Source organism: Mauremys mutica, chromosome 12, assembly GCF_020497125.1.
Source record: "Mauremys mutica isolate MM-2020 ecotype Southern chromosome 12, ASM2049712v1, whole genome shotgun sequence".
Taxonomy (NCBI): Eukaryota; Metazoa; Chordata; order Testudines; family Geoemydidae; genus Mauremys; species Mauremys mutica.
The window spans coordinates 80,470,188-80,485,938 of NC_059083.1; the positions used below are offsets into that span (position 1 = coordinate 80,470,188).

Sequence of the window (15,751 nt, forward strand, 5' to 3'; positions counted from 1 at the left end):
TGTCGGTCGCTTCCCCTTGGGGCCCCGCCCTCCTCCGGTGCTGATTGGTTGAGCGGGGAGGAAGTCGCACTCTAATTGGCGGGCAGGGGTTCCGGGGGGTGAGAAGACGAGGCCGGGTTCAGGTGGGGCAGCGAGGGACGCGCGCAGAGAGAATCATGGCGGCGCCGCTGCGGGACCGGTTGGGCTTCCTGAGCCGGGTACGGGGCCGGGCCGGGCTAGGCCGGGGGCTGTCGCTGTCCGTCCCGCCGAGGGGACGCCGGGGCCGGGGCTGGGCCAGGGAAGAATCGCGCGGGGGGTTCCTGAGCGGCGACGTCACCGCGCCCCTCCGCCTCGGTGACGTCATTGCCTCAGTGCGGGTCTGTGACGTCACCGCACCCCCAGCGGCAGTGATGTCACTGCCCCTGCTGTTGCGTGGCGCTGACCTTGCCCCCCCCCGTGGCTGCGCTGGGCGGCCCCCGGCTCGGGCTGTCCCAGGGTGCCCCGGAGGGGGGACGTGTGGGGTCGCTGTGAGGAGCCTGGGTCGTTACAGGCCTTTGGCCTCCAGGCCGGGGGCGGTTAAACGCCTGCTCCCCAGGCCTGGTGTCGCCTGGGCCCGGCCGATGTTCCACACGGACAAATTCAGGATCCCGCCCGATATGGGAGGACTAAGGGGCTGAGTGTCCTCCTGGGCTTTCCCTGTGTGGCCAGGCGCTGAGTGTGGGAAATCGCTATGATCCAGGGCCCCCGTGACCCCACCTGGGGGTGCTGGGACAAGAGGGGACCTGTCCAGACTTTGCCCATCCGAGAGGTTGTGCTGGCAACTTGCCTGGACCTACAGTAACGAGCCGCTAGTGGAGCAGAAGGCAGCTGCTTTCACCCAGGGTGAGAGCTTGGAGGTGACCAGGCCCAGCATGTGATGCTCCCTCTGGATCTGAATGGCAGAGGCTGGGACCAGGAGTCCCCGTGGAGCCAGGCTTTGACCAACGTTTCTCTAGGGCTTCACGTCTCTTAGGGTGCGGGGTACCACGTCCTTCCCAAACCGGCCGGCCTAGCCTCCCTAGGAGGCAGCTAATGATGGCAACAGAGAGCTGAGGGGGTTGCTTGTCCTCAGGACTGTGATGTGAGGGGTGTGGAGGTTCTCTTATGTCTCTGTGGATCGTGGGGACAGTGCATTCAGCACAGGGACAGTGCGCATTGGAGTTGTGGGCGTGTCGGGGACGGGACAGGAGCAGATGTTCTGTTCCAGCTGATATCTCACGCGCCTGGGGACAGCGTTAACAGTTGGGGTGAGATGTCAAAAGGGGGCTTGGTGGCTCCCTGGGATGGGTCCGGCCCTCTACCCCTGATTGGACAGCGTTGGCTTGGTCTCTTTCAGCTGCCCACTCTGATGAAAGGCACCTCGGATGACGACGTCCCATGCCCTGGGTACCTGTTTGAGGAAATTGCAAGTATCCTTTATTCCCAGTGTAAGGCTGGAAATCCGGCGTTGGAGCTGTGTGTGAGAGAGGCATGATAAGAGACTGTTGCAAGTTTCAAGGCCAGGGTCAGGTATTTCCGTTGCCAGGGTAATAGTTACTAAAAGCAGGGATCACTAGTGCTTTGGAATCACACTCCATGGTGAGAGCGTGGATTAGTGGTTAGAGTGGGGGGAGGGGGCAGTTTGGTGATCTGGGTTCTCTTCCCTGCTCTGATACTCCACCTTCCTGTGCCTCAGCTCTCCTCAGGAGAGAAATCAGGCCTGACTCTCTTCCTGGGATACTGAGAGACGGACAGATGTGTGCAGAGTGCTCTGAGATCTTTGGGTGCAAGGAGCAGAGAATGTAGAGGGACTGTTCTGTTGTGAATCCCAGCTCGAGGAGCCAGGTGCAGCAGGCTTAAGATCCTGGTATTCTGGGGGGTAGAGGGGGACTATGCAGTGAGGTGAGGGGGGCAGGGCTTCAGTGGGGCAGAGGTGGGAGGGGAGACCCGCTGCTCTTTGCTTAGCTGTGATGAAGCTGCATTAGCAGTGATCAAGGAGTGGGAATGGCTCAGGGACTGGCAGGATCCTTTGACCCTTGGAGTCTTCGGCCTTTAACCTGACATCGGTTGCTCATTAGTAGTAAGACTGCAGTGAGCATCACTTCTCTAACACTGCACCCTCCCAGAGATCTCCCACGACTCCCCAGGGAGCAGCCAGTGCCTCCTGGAGCACCTCCTGAACCGACTGCAGAATAACTCCTGTCACGTCAAGCTGAAGGTAACTGAACAGCTGAGTGCTGCCAGGGGGAGTGCAGCACCAGGGGCTGTTCTTAGGGTGCAGGTGGGAGGGAGGCGAGAGCTCAGGGGTGCCAGGACCTACATAGGAATGGCCCCACTGGGTCAGACCAAAGACCCATCTAGCCCAGTGTCCTGTCTTCAGACAGTGGCTAGCCAGGTGCCCCAGAGGGAATGAACAGAACAGGCAATCCCAAGTGAGCCATCTCCTGTCACTCATTCCCAGCTCCTGTCACTCAATTCCTAGCCATTGATGGACCTGTCCTCCAGGAACTTATCTAGTTCTTTTGTGAAACTTGTTATAGTCTTGGCCTTCACAACATCCTCTGGCAAAGAGTTCCACAGACTGACTGTGCATTGTGTGAAAAAATACTTCCCTTAGTTTGTTTTAAACCTGCTGCCTATTAATTTCATTTGGTGACCCCTAGTTCGTGTGTTATGAGGAGTAAATAAAATCTCCTTATTCACTTTCTCCACACCAGTCATGATTTTAAAGACCTGTATCATATCGTCTCTTTTCCAAGCTGAAAAGTTCCAGTCTTATTAATTTCTCCTCATATGGCATCTGTTTCATACCCTTAACCATTTTTTTTGCCCTTTTCTGAACCTTTTCCAGTTCCAATAGAACTTTTTTGAGATGGGGCGACCACATCTGCCTGCAGTATTCAAGGTGTGGGCGTCCCATGGATTTATACAGAGGCAATATGATATTTTCTGTCTTCTTATCTATCCCGTTCTTAATGATTCCCAACAGTCTGTTCACTGTTTTGACTGTCACTGCACATTGAGTGGATGTTTTCAGAGAACTGTCCACAATGATTCCAAGATATTTTTGAGTGGTAACAGCTAATTTACACCCCATCATTTTATATGTAGAGTTGGGATGATGTTTCCCAATGTGCATTACTTTGCATTTATCAACATTGAATTTCATCTGTCAGGTTTGGGAATCTCCCTCACATCCTCAGCCTTGAAGACCGATGCAAAGAATTCATTTAGTTTCTCCGCAATGGCCTGGGACCTGAATGTTCCCAGGAAAAGGGGATGCTGAGGCTGGGGCAGGTGCCACCACCCCCATGGTGTGAATGGGGAGGGGCTGGCATCAAGGCATTCCTAGCGAAGTCTCTGCAGTGGGTCCCCGCCCTGGCAGAGTCTGGATCTGGTGCTTTCCATCGATCCCCGAACAGTTCTGGTCTGGTGAAGTGCAGGCATACGAGTGAGTCCCTAGGTGTCCGATTCTGGTGTCCCAGACTCTGCTCAGCCTCTCCTGTGTCTCCAGGTGCTGAAGATTCTGCTGTACATGTGCACACACGGCTCTTCGCAGTTCCTTCAGCAGCTGAAAAGGAATTCCACCTTCATCCAGGAAGCAGCAGGTAACAGGGCACCTGGGCGGCCCTGGGGCTGGGCTGGGGTCAGCGCTGTTACCAGGAGAGAGACCAGCTGAGGGCAGCGCTGTTCCAGCCTCGCGCTAACTGGGGAAAGCCCCCCAGCCCCAAATCCCGCTGGTGCTCTTGATTTCCCTGCCGCCGGCTGTGAGCTTTCTGCAGCCGTTGGGGGGCTCAGGTGGGGAGCTGCAGGAGGGGGGATGGTACTGCCGGGCGATGTGATGACTGCCTGGCACACCCCTCTAGCTGTGCCCATTAGACCTTACGCAGCTGCACTAACCCGGCCCTTCCTCACCCTCTGCCTTCTAGTGTTCGCAGGGCCGCCAGATCCCCTGCACGGCAACAGCTTGTACCAGAAGGTCCGAGCAGCAGCACAGGTGAGTGACACCCTGCCCTGCCCAGGGGACTGACTCTGCGTGGGCCAGGGGGGTTCAGGGCACCCTCCTGCCCCTGCTCCAAGCACAGGTCAGGGATTTGCTGAGCTGGCCGGGGGCCCAGTGCCCTCTCCCGGCTGTGACGGTCCGTTCTTTCCCTGCAGGACTTGGCCAGTGCTTTATTTTCGGATACCTTGTCGCGCCCACCCTCTGCTCAGCCCTCCAGGCCACTTCCCCCAACAGGTAAGCGCAAGCACCCTGGTGTGAACACTCCTGCTCACGGCACTGCTGGGAGGTGCTGAGCTGGCAGCTCTGGAGACGGGTACTGGGGGGGGAAGAGGCTGTGGCAGCGCCTTATCCCCAGGGCAGGTGCAGCTCAGACAGTAGCAGGACAAGCTCCCCCCGTGCTGCTTGTCAATGAGGGGAGTCCTGGGAAGGGGCGTTCAGGCCGGGGGCAGTTCACTGCTTACACTGGCTCGCCCTGTAACGACCCAGCGTTGCTTTCACGCCCGATCCTCCTGGAAATCCCACTCGCTAAGGGAGCTGGGAACGGTCCCTGCCCCTACTGGCCGCATCCTCCCAGCTGGTGGAGCTGCCGCTGCAGCCCCATGGCCCCAGTTGCTAGGTGCGTGGCCTCTGCAGCCTGCCCACCGAGGGAGCCTGGGGTGGGAACTCAGGCAGTGCCTCTCGCATGGCCGGACAAATGCGTCCTTATTGGAGGCTATGGAGGTGCTGGCAGAACAGGGACAGCAACGGCTCTTGCAGCTCCTGTCGGGTGGGTGCCATGGGGCTCATGTCAAACAGAGGGTCAGGAAATGGGGTGGGGGCTGCAAGGGGCATTAGGTGCCCAGCTGTCATGGGGAGTCAGTGGGAGTTGGTACCAGGCTCCCTTCGGCCCCTTGGAAAATCCGACCCCTAAAGGTCACTGAAGCAAGGAGCCCTGCAACCTCCAGCCAGGCTGTGTTCCTGCGGCTGCCGGTAGGGCTCTGGGCTGCGCTTGCCAGCTCCCCAGCACTACTAGCATTTCCCCACCAGGGGGCAGCACCCACGGCTAACCTAGTGGTTAGGGCTGTGTCTGGTCCACAGGCTGAGTTTGGTTTAGCTGCAGGTGCTTCCTGGCTCGGTGCCCCCTGCAGAGCTGGGGTTGGCTGTGTCCAGCCCTCGGGCAGCGGGATGGGCGCCCTGAGGGCAGACATGGGCAAAGGGGGCACAGCATGGGGAGGGGACCCTGGATCTCTCTGAAATGTGCTTTGTGCCTCTGGTCGTAGGAATGGGCTGCAAGCCCGGCCCCTGCAGCTCCTTGCAAGGCTTTGGCTTCACGAGCGAGAGAAGCGGCTCCCGTAAGTGCCGTCCCCAGGGCCCGGCTCCGCACCGCCCCCTCTGCCACGTCGCCAGATCTCGGGGGTTTATCCCGAGGCTCCCAACGAGGGGGACCAGACGTCCCGATTTTATTGGGACAGTCCCGATATTTGGGGCGTTTTCTTATATAGGCTCCTATTACCCTCCACCCCCATCTCGATTTTTCACACTTGCGGTCTGGTCACCCTACTCCCAATGGATGGTGCTTTTCTTGCATCCTCGGCTCCTGGGGGCCCAGGGTCAGAGGAGGCTCTGCAGTCATTTAAAACAGGAAACCAGTTTTTAGCCCTGGTCATGGCAGAGAAGCTCTCGAGCCCCCGACCCGATGCCCCCGCGTACTCACAGACCAGGGGCAAAGAGCAAGAACCCCACGTTTCTGATGCGAATATAAAGCTCCACGTTATCCAGCCCAGCTGGGGATTTCAGGGGCCTGGCTCGTGGCTTTGGAACGCTCCGGGTTGGCAGTGCTGATGTGCTGCTGAGAGGCCTGGGCTGAGGTGCCATTGGCCCGAAGCCCAGCCAGCAGCAGCGTGAGCGTCCCTGGGCCCAGCCCCTGCCAGAGCCCCAAGCCAGGGGCCCAGGCTGGGGGTGAAAGGGCACTTCAGTCTCCCTGGCCCATTCACTGCTTGGCGTCCCCGCTGAGGTGCCCAGTTCGTGCATTGCTCCAAACCGTGCGGGGCTGTTCTAGGCAGCTCCCTAGGGAAGTAGCTGTGGGTGTGTTTCAGGAGCTCAGGGCAGGCAGGGGCGGGCTGGATTCAGAGACCACTTCTTGCCAGTGAGCGGGGAGGGTGGCTGGACTGGAAGCTCGGGCCTCCCTGAAGCTGGCAGAGACCCGTCCGCCAGCCCAACGCCCCTACAGTCCCTGGTGGGCAACGGGATCCAGCCTAATTCCCCCCCTGCGGGCAGGGTGCCCTGAGGGTGTGTGGCAGTGCTGCCCTCGGAGCAGAGGGGGGCTGAGCCCTGCACAGAGACTCACGCCCTGGCCTCTCCTGTGCTTGCCCAGCTTCCGCCGGCGAGGCCCTGCTCACCACCATACAGAAAGCAGCCGAGGCGGTCGCCAGCGCTGTGCTGCCCAGCCCAGAGTTCCCCCCTCCCTGCCCCAGGGAGCTGCAGGATGATGCCTACCAGCCCGTGACGGCGCCTTCTCCTGGCAAAAGCTGTGTGGTGCCTCAGAAGCCCCCTGCTGCTGCAGCCCACAGCATGCGAGGTAGGTGCGTGGAGCTGCAGCGATGGAAAGCAGCTCCCACGGACAGCTATGGCGCATCATCGCCCCTGCTGAATTAGGGCTCCTGACGCCCCGGCCGGGAGGGGAAGGTTGGTCCTACTCTAAAGATGGACACATTAGCTTCAGTGATGGAGCTGGGAACAGAACCCCAGAGTCCAGGCACCCAGTTCCCAGCTCTCGCTGCTGGATGATGCTCCTCCAAGCAGTGGTGCTAATGCCTAATGTTCGTTAGCCATTTTGCCCCTCACCCCCAGGCTCACCGCATGCTCGGCAAATCCTAGGAATCGCCACACACTGCACTGAAATGCAGCCACCTCTGGGGAGAAACACAGCTGCCATTTAGCAGCACGTAACACAGCTCCATGGTCCAGGCCTGGAATAGAAGAAGAACCCTGGTTCCTATGGAGCGCCCACTGTTTCCTGTATGGTGCAGGTGGAGGCTGGGTCATGGCAGAGCTGTCTGCCAGTCCCTGAAGCAGGCAGGAAGCTCTGGCTCTGGGTGACTCTCTCTTGCTGTTGCTTCTCCTACAGTGAGTCACCAACCTGGGCAGGCAGGAGGTGGCTGGGAAGAGACGGACAGTGGGCACAGCTCCCAGAACTCCTCACAGGAGAACGGGGAGCTGAGCAGGACCTCCGACTCCTACAGCAAATCAGGCAGCGACAGCCCCTCTGGGGCCAGCAGGGAGCTGGGGACCGGAACTGAGAGGTGAGCCAGAGGGGCTGGGGCTGGGGCGGGGGCTGGGGCTGTGGCCGGGGCCAGGGTGGAGAGAGAAGGAAGGGCTTTGAGCTTGTGGCAGGAGTGCAGCCGGGGTTAAACCCATTGGGCTCCCCCTTCTCCAGTAGCCCCGCAAGTCCCTTAATGCGCATGGTCTCCTCTCTTGCCAGGCCCTGTTAATTCATGTCCCCTCTGGGTGCTGGGTCCCCAGTTCCCCCCTAGTTTTTCAGCCGCTCGGCTCCGTGCACTGAAGTGGGAGCAGTCAGGCAGATGCTGGGGGTTCATCCAGCCTGAGCTGCTTCACGCTGTGGGGTCCCTTCACCCCCCATGGGTGGGTGGAGCTGTGAGGGCTGCAGCTGCCTGTGTGCTGGGGCTGGTGGGGGGTGGTCAGGGTCCGTGATTTGCCCCAGTTGGGTTGGAACGCAGGAGTGCCAAGCGCCCAGGCCTGTGCCCAGCTGCACCCCGCTCTCTCTGTGCCCTGCTGGGGGGCGGAGTCTGTGAGCTGGCAGGGAAGCCTGCTCACTGCCCCTCCGAAGTGGGGAGCGGGGCTGGGAGCGCGTCCTCCCTTGCAGGACAGAGGCAATGAGCTGGTGTCTCCTCCCCACTGGCAGGGTGGAGGGCGACTGCCTGCAGGAGCTGAGCCTGGTGAGCGCGCTGACCAGGGGCTCCAAGGTCTTCCTGACGCGGGAGGAGGCCCAGCACTTCATCAAAGAGTAAGAGTTCGTCGCGTCCTCTCCTGGGCTGGGGGGAGGCTGCATTCCCCACCCCTGCCGGGGTGCCAGGGGGGCTGGGCCGGGTGTTCTCCAAAGCCCTCTTGGTCGCACAATGTCCCCTGGGTCCCCTGCCCCTTCCTGGGCTGGCTGATGGGCAGAGCCTGCCCTCCCTCTGGATCTGGCTGCAAAGCAGAGCGGGGAGCCAGGAGTGTAGCCAGGGTGCTGCCCCACACCATTCACCCTGGAGGGCTCAGCCAGCGACCCCTGAGGTGTTGGGGCAGGAAAGTCCCTGGGGGGCGGGTCATGGGGCTGCTCCCTGCCATCTCTGAGAGGCTGAGGATCCCTGCGCGAGCCTGGGAAGCTGCATCCCGCTTGCTGCCGTGACCACGCGCTGCCCACTCTCCCCAGGTGCGGGCTGCTGAACTGCGAGGTGGTGCTGGAGCTGCTGAGCCGGACGCTGCAAGACCCCAGCCAGCTCGTCTGCATGGTGGGTGCACGGAGGAGACGCTGCCTCCACTGCAGCTCCTGCGGGCACGGGGAGACGGCTGATTGGATGGGGCCCACTGAGCAGCCCGAGAAGCCTCAGGAGTGTGGAGGGGCTCCCCGGCTGCCCCATGGGAGGAGGTGGCTCAGGAGACGAGCCCGTCTGGGTGGTACTGGGATCTGGGGTGGGTCAGCAGTAGCTGTGAGCTGGTTCATGCCCTCGTCTGCCTGCACTAGTGGGGAAGGGCTCCCACGGCGAAAGCTCCAGCACCCCTTGCCCCATGGATGGCCTCGGAGTGACTGGGCCCTGGAGCTGGTCCCGCCTGGGCTGGGGAAACTTGCTGTGCCGCTGGGTAATCAGGGAGCCCCGTCTCCCTGGGCTGGGGCTGTGGGCTCGGACGAGCTGCCTGCAGCTGCAGTATCAGCATAGGTCCTGTCTTCTGACCCTGCTCTCTTCTGTCCTTGCCAGAGGTCTATGTGTGCCATATCCTCCCTGCTGTGCTCCGACCTGCTGGCCCACGAGCAGATCTCTGTGATTACCCGGCCACACCTGCAGCAGCTCAGCCAAAGAAGCCCCGGTCCCATGGCCAACAAAGCAACAAAGGTGACTCCTGTGTTTCTCACACCCCAGCACAGCCTGAAGGACTGGCTCTGTGCTGCCGGGCCAGACCCAGCTACTTCCTCCCTCCCTCCCTCCCCTGGAGCAGGGAGCACCAGAGAGTGCAGGGTCATTCCCCCCGCCACCGTACTGGGCTGAACTTTGCTCCTAGAGGAGATAACATGCTTCAGGGCATCAGCTGGTGGCTGCACAGGTCAGGAAGGAAGGAATGTTCCCTCCTCTCCAATGAAATATTGCACAATAGGTCAGGTACGTTATGGGTGGTGAGCCCCCTGCAAAGCATCAGGTATTAAATCCTGCCAGGCAGGATACCAGCTTGATCTACTGTGCATGGCACTCCCCATGCTAGTGCCCGGCAGTGGGGGGGGGCAGCATAAAAGGGCTCCCCAAAATCCCATCCAGCCTCCCTGGGGAGCAGGCTGGCAGGGGCCGGCCTCTGAAGGCTGCCCCCTTGTGAAGGGGTCAGTGGTGGGGCAGGCCCGTTGTGCTGCACTGACTCCTTGCTCTGTTCCTCCCTTTCCGTGCCAGCTCCTGAGGCAGTTTGAGGCTTTGTGCAGGAGCTGCCCGTCTCCCAAGAGATCACAGCCAGACACGGATCCCTCTGCTCCTGCCGGGGGCTCCCCCCAACACACGCGTGACTTGCTGATGGACCTCATGCCTCTGGCAGGAGATACCGTTCTCAAGCCCGTGAGCTTAGCCCCTTCCCTCTGGGAGACACGTAAAGCCCTAGCATTCGCTGCGCATCCCGTGGCCGCGCCCGCCCCTGCGGGAGAGCAGGGCACAGAAGCGGAGACCTGCGAGCAGTTTGGGGATGTTGCACCAGGCTGTCGGCGCCAGCAGGAGGTGGAGTGCAGACTAACGGGGCCTGAGGCCCAGCTGGATGCTGCCCGGATGGATTCCGAGCGTGCACAGACGCTGAATGGCAGCCAGGGGGCAGCTGTACCCCCTCAGAGCCTCTCCCTGTTCGCGGGCATGGAGCTGGTGGCCCTTCCAGGCACAGCAGTAGCCAACTCTGGTGGGGAGGGATGTGCCTCTCGTGTTCCACGGACACTGCCCTGCACTGGGACTGCCAGCGCCAAGGCTCACGGGGACTCCAAGGGCAGCAGGGAACCTTCTGCATTCTCCTTCCTCAACATGTAGCAGCTGGGGCTGCAGGACACTGAGGAACTGGGGTCTCGCTCGCTGCGTGTCGCGCTCAGGCCATCACTACAGGGGCACCAGCTGCTCACTCCAAAGCGAGGCCTCCCCGTTCCTTGTGGGTGCTGCCAAGTCCACGTCCTGCAGACAGGGGCTGGCAGTGCTGGTGCTGCTGGGGAGTATCTCGCTGGGGCACAACGAGGAAATGGAGTCTCCAGTCACTCCCTTCAGTTTGATCCCTGGAGGTGCCCTTGAAAAATCCATGAGCAACCCTACAATAACAATCCAGCATGATCCCACACGGGGGGGGGAGAGGGGGAATGTGCCATGACAGCCAGTTCCAGGCTGCCAAAGCGGGGGGGGGGGGCGCATGGGAATGAGAATCCCCTTGACTATACCCCCACGTTAAGGTTATGCTACAGGTATAAGGCTAATCAAATGTGCTTGGCTGCTCTGGCCATCAGTGTCAGTCTGTAACACTGCTCAGGCGAGGGCCTGGGGCACGCTGGGGAGGGAGGGGCAGTGAGTCCATATGGACTCAACCTCTCGTGCTGTGCCTCAGCCTGTGTGAATGAATATACTAGTAACTGGCTCAATCACTTAACGTGTATGGAGGGTGGCTAATCGTACCTTGGAAGGTCCAGGGACGCCGGCTGCCTTTCCCCAGCACAGCACCCGCTCAGTCCCATTGCTGTTGGGGTAGAGGCATTGAGCAGGGCAGTCTGGAAGCCAGGTTTCAGAAGATCTTTTCAAGGAAGGTGACACGTTAGGTGGTTTGGTTTTCCTACGGAGAATCCGATATTGTAGCTACTTGTTATTTGAAGGTGCGTTACACACACCCACCCCTTGGAGCGCTTTAGCAGGGCTGGCAATGGAAGGGACTAAACACGTATGTAGAAGCATGAATCCCTGTGTGGGGCAGCAGCCCCTTTCACACCTGCAGACTAATCTCTTGCCCAATCCTACTGGGCACAGAGAAGCCAACTTACAGGGCCAGGCTGCCTTGGGCAGCAGATTGGCGTTTATTCAGTGTTTACACGTCACACGCGAGTCCATCTGGCTGCGAGAGCTAGTTATGTACAAGTCTGTGTGTTGTCCTTGGGCTTATGACATCCAGAGCAGCCCACCTGTCCCCGTGGGGCAAATTTGCAACAGGCAAGTTAAAGATCCCTGGGGGAAATCCCTTTCTAGCAGTGTCTGATCTGCCCCACGGGGCAGAAGCTTGGGTGGGCTCCTGCTGTGTACAAATCACACCCTGCAGCCAGGGCCTTGCTCACAGACTCCTGCCAACGGTCTTAGCTCCCGCAACCTGTCTGCTCTTAGGGCTGGGAGGAGGGAAGGGTCCATTGTCCAGAAAGCTTCCTGGGAGGACGTTCCATGTTTACAGAGCATGTGTGTGTGTGGGGGGGGGGGTGCTAATATGACTTTAATAAACACTAAGTTGTGTATATTTAAAGTTCGACTAATTCTCTTGTTTTGAGGTACAAAGTGTGCTTGTTTATAGCCTGTGCCTCAGGTGAAATCTGTGCTCTGCCCAGAGCATGCTTGAATGGCTTTCCTGGCCTTAGCAGTGATGGTGAGCTCAGAGGAGCGAGCAGCTACAGGCTGAAATGTAACCAGGTCCCCTGCTAGGGGCTGAGAGGACTCTTCTTCCCCCAGTTCCAGAGCTACACAATCTGCTGGGCATACGGATGGTTCACATTTCCCTGTTCAAGTATTAAGCCTCAGCTGGCTTCTAGACTACCTACACCGAAGGGCGGTCATCACATGGCAAAGCCTGTAAATTTCCCTCTTCCTGCAGCTTTGGCCACCTCACACTCTGAGCATGCCCTGGCAGGGTTGCCTTCCAGGGCACAGCTGTGCCAGCAGGGTGCAATCAGGAGGGCAGGTAGTCTGTATTTCTTTAACAAGGCCCAGAACCAGGGCATAATGATCCCTGAATTTGTGTTCCCTGCTGCTCTCCAGAGGAACCAGGTTTTCTATGCACAATTAGGTTTGAAATCATAGAAAGTTTTCCACAATTCAATTTCCTGTTGAGAACTGTCTGCTGACATATAAATAGCCCCCTGGCATTCCTTCAGGTAGGCTCTGTGAAGCCTGGCCCTCTGCCACCCACAGGGTCAGTGCGGGAGGGGGCGTCGTGGGCAGCACATGTAGTAACCGTGTTGTGTCTGTTGAACTAACCTGTCTGGCTGGCAGACCTCAGAGCACCTGAGCTCATAATGCATCCTAGAGTTGCAGACACTGGTCTGTACTTCAGGCTTTTCCCATGAATTACTGCTCAGGCCTGGGACCATTTCAGAAGAGCCCCAGAGCAGCCCAGTTCTCTGCACAACAGACCCAATAATGGTGCTGCATTGATGCAAGTGAATCCATCCACCAGCCAGGCGTTTATAAGGAGTCCATCACCCTGGTTTTTGACAAGGAAGCTGCTAATGATAGTCTGTGAAGTGGGGATGGGAAAACAGACTCTGGCCTCAGATCTTTGGCAATAATGTACAATTTGCCACATAAGTGCCGGGATATGGGCAGGAGGAAAGTCCTAACTGCAACACAGGCTGATTTTACCCAGATTTACTTGTTCCCTTTGATGCAGGGACTTCTGAGTAAAAATAACATGTAAAAAGCCTGGTTAATAGTGCTCTAGATTATTACATGGGAAATTTTAGCCTCACATTTGCTTTTCATCACTTCTGCTTTTCTTGCTTCATGCATTTCACCCAGGCCCAGGGAAGCCTTTTTGCTGACTGTGGCATTTGGAGAGTCATGCAGCATCTCTTAAATTTGGAGAGGTGGGGATGGAGTTTAAATTATACACATTTTAAAATAGGGAAGTTTCTATTTTAAAAAAAAAATCCCACCTACTGGAAGGCAGCTCTGCCGCCTAATTCTGGAACCCCAGCTTGGTAGTGGAGAGCGGCTGTGGGAAGCATTGAGTCCATGGGGGCAACAAGATGAACGCAGAAGGCTTCTGTTGTGCTGTGCAGCACCATGCTCTTGGCTCAGCCCCGCAAATGAGCAGAGGAGTCCACCCGATTGGCTTATCGGTGTAAAGCACCCAGCGGGCAATTGCTAGAGAACGTCAACACGATGCTGACCCTGCTCTGGATGCTCACAAAGGCCCCAGTTCAGTCCCGTTATCTTGAACCAGGGCAACAACTGGGGCAATGGCCTGGGCCGACTCAGAGGGACACTTTCTACCCTCACCCATGCCCCAGAGCAGCTTTTCTGAACGGGGAGCAGTGGTTTGAAATGTTAGACAGAAGAGCCCACAAAGGGGTTGTGATAGGGGGAGTTTGGGAACCTGCTGCAATAGTGCAAAGCTGCTGTTTGCTTTGGGCCCGTTGGAAGAGTCACGTCTCCAAATTTTCTGTTCTTTGAAACAAAACAAAACCTCCTCTGACGCTGTCGTCATGTTCGTGAACCTCATTAGCAAATCTGAAATTGTGAAAAGACTCGCTAACCACCTTTGTATCTGCATGGAGCTGAGCCAGTGAATCCAGAGCTCTGCATGTTTCCTAGCTCTCCTGCCACTGCGGGATCCAGGGGGGTTCCATCATCATGAGAAATAGGTAGCGATTCTGAGGGTTCTAAAAATCGACTCGATGTACATTTTCTTGTTTCACGTATGAAGGCAGCTACCTAACTCTTCCAGCACTGTGAGGCAGGGATCATCTTTGTGTTCTGTTTGTATAATGCCTAGCACAATGGGGTCCTGCACTGTCTGAGACCCCTAGGCATTACCATCATATACCTAATGAATAATGTACAGCGCTCTGGGCCATGACTGAGACTCCTAGGCATCGGGCTGTACAAATAGTACTTAGTAGTAATAGCAACCTATAACACGTCTACACGTTAGGATCACTTCCCAATGTGCCAACCACTTCATGGGCCAACTTGAGGAAGAATTTCTGGACAAACCCTCCATGAAACCAGTGACACAGCTGAGATACACTGATGAGATTTTCATTCTCTGCACAGATGACCTAAACTACCTCATAGATTTCCACATCAATCAAACTCTTGATGTATCAGCATCAACTTTCTGGACACCACAATCAGCTTCAACAATGGGACAGGCAGCTATGGGCTCACAGATCACTATGTTTCCCGTCACAGATCCAGCAGCCACACCAGTCGCACCAAGGAATCTGTTCTCTGCAGCCAGGTGCGCGGATAGGGCAGCCTGTGAGCTGACGAGAAAGGCCAGGGTCCAAACCGCATCACACACAAACCCACCTTCTCCAAAGGAGGCCACTCCACCTGAGGTGCAGATTGCATCATGGAACAGGCACCTGAATACCTCAGAGAGCCTGTTTCAGTACAGAGATAAATCCCCCCTGACCCTGCACCCCTCCTCACCACCCCCACCGGACCTGCACGGGGCATCATCAATCAACACCCCACACTCCATGGGGAACCCAATGGGATGGCTGCCCCCAGCCCCTCTTCTGGCTGCTCTGCCCCACCCCACCTCATCCCCCCTCCCCTCCTCACCCCACACCCTACCCCACTCCCACCCTGCCTCACCCCTGCCCCTCCTCACTCCACCCCCCACTGCCCTACTCCTCACCCCACAGCTTATCCCACTCCCTGCCCTACCCTTCTTCTCCTCACCCCCCTGCCCTGCCTGGCCCCTCCTCACCCCATACCCTACCCCGCTCCCACCCTGCCTCGCCCCTGCCCCTCCTCACTCCACCTCCCCACTGCCCTACTCCTCCTCACCCCGTGCCACCCCCTGCCTGGCCCCTCCTCACCCCACAGCTTATCCCACTCCCCGCCCTACCCTTCCCCTCCTCACCCCACACCCTACTCCACTCCCTGCCCTGTCCCACCCCTGCCCCTCCTGACTCCACCCCCCACCCTGCCTGGCCCCTCCTGACTCCCTGCCCTGCCTGGCCCCGCCCCTCCTGACTCCACCCCCCACCCTGCCTGGCCCCTCCTCACTCCCTGCCCTGCCTGGCCCCGCCCCGCCAGGCCCGGCCCGGCCCGGCCCAGCCGCCGCAGGAGGCCGGAGCCCGGCTAGGTCCCTCAGCGCCCCCTGGCGGGCCCTGCAGCCCGCACTCCTGCTCCTGTCCGGCCTGCCGCCTCAACCGAACTCCACCCCCCCGCCGCGCGACGGGCAGCCAAGCCGCCCAGTGAGAGTCCAGTGTCTCCATAGCGAGCCAATGGCGTGGCCGGGGAGGCGGGCTTGCGCCCCGCCTGGGTTAGGCTGTTCCTGGGCCGGTTACTAGCGCCCGACTCTGGCCCCTCGTTAGTTGCGCGGGGTGGGCACCGCCCGAGGGACCCTTCCCACAATGCCCCTGGCTGGGTAGGGGCGGCGGGACCCTGCTGGGCGGGCAGCAGGCCCCATCGATCCTGCTGGGGGGGCGGGACTCCGGCCCCATCGATCCTGCGGGGCGGGAGGCGGAGGGACCCCGGCCCCATAGCCCCTGCTGGGGGTGGGAGGCGGAGGGACCCCGGCCCCATAGCCCCTGTGGGGAGACCCCGGCCCCATAGCCCCTGC

General features: G+C 59.1%; 2 protein-coding genes across 5 annotated transcripts in view; both read left to right on the forward strand.

Moving 5' to 3' along the window:
• Nucleotides 1-76: 76 nt before the first annotated feature.
• Nucleotides 77-11,701, forward strand: TEPSIN (TEPSIN adaptor related protein complex 4 accessory protein). Of its 3 annotated transcripts, none has more exons than XM_044981461.1 (13): nt 77-197; nt 1,355-1,427; nt 2,124-2,215; nt 3,512-3,605; nt 3,927-3,994; nt 4,156-4,234; nt 5,260-5,331; nt 6,354-6,557; nt 7,107-7,281; nt 7,902-8,003; nt 8,412-8,490; nt 8,956-9,090; nt 9,634-11,701. In XM_044981461.1, exons 1-13 carry the CDS (start codon nt 156-158, stop codon nt 10,243-10,245), a joined length of 1,827 nt encoding a protein of 608 aa, XP_044837396.1. In that variant the 5' UTR covers nt 77-155; the 3' UTR covers nt 10,246-11,701. The 3 variants fall into 3 exon arrangements, with proteins under 3 accessions (XP_044837396.1, XP_044837398.1, XP_044837397.1); XM_044981463.1 differs by having other exon boundaries at nt 135-197; nt 2,076-2,215; XM_044981462.1 differs by lacking the exon at nt 77-197 and adding an exon at nt 446-861.
• Nucleotides 11,702-15,441: 3,740 nt separating this feature from the next.
• CEP131 (centrosomal protein 131) overlaps nt 15,442-15,751 on the forward strand; it is a 28,600-nt gene continuing 28,290 nt past the window's right edge. For both annotated transcript variants that reach the window (XM_044983394.1, XM_044983392.1), the window contains exon 1: nt 15,442-15,556. The gene's annotated coding sequence lies outside the window, so the exon portion shown is untranslated. The remainder of the gene's footprint in view (nt 15,557-15,751) is intronic.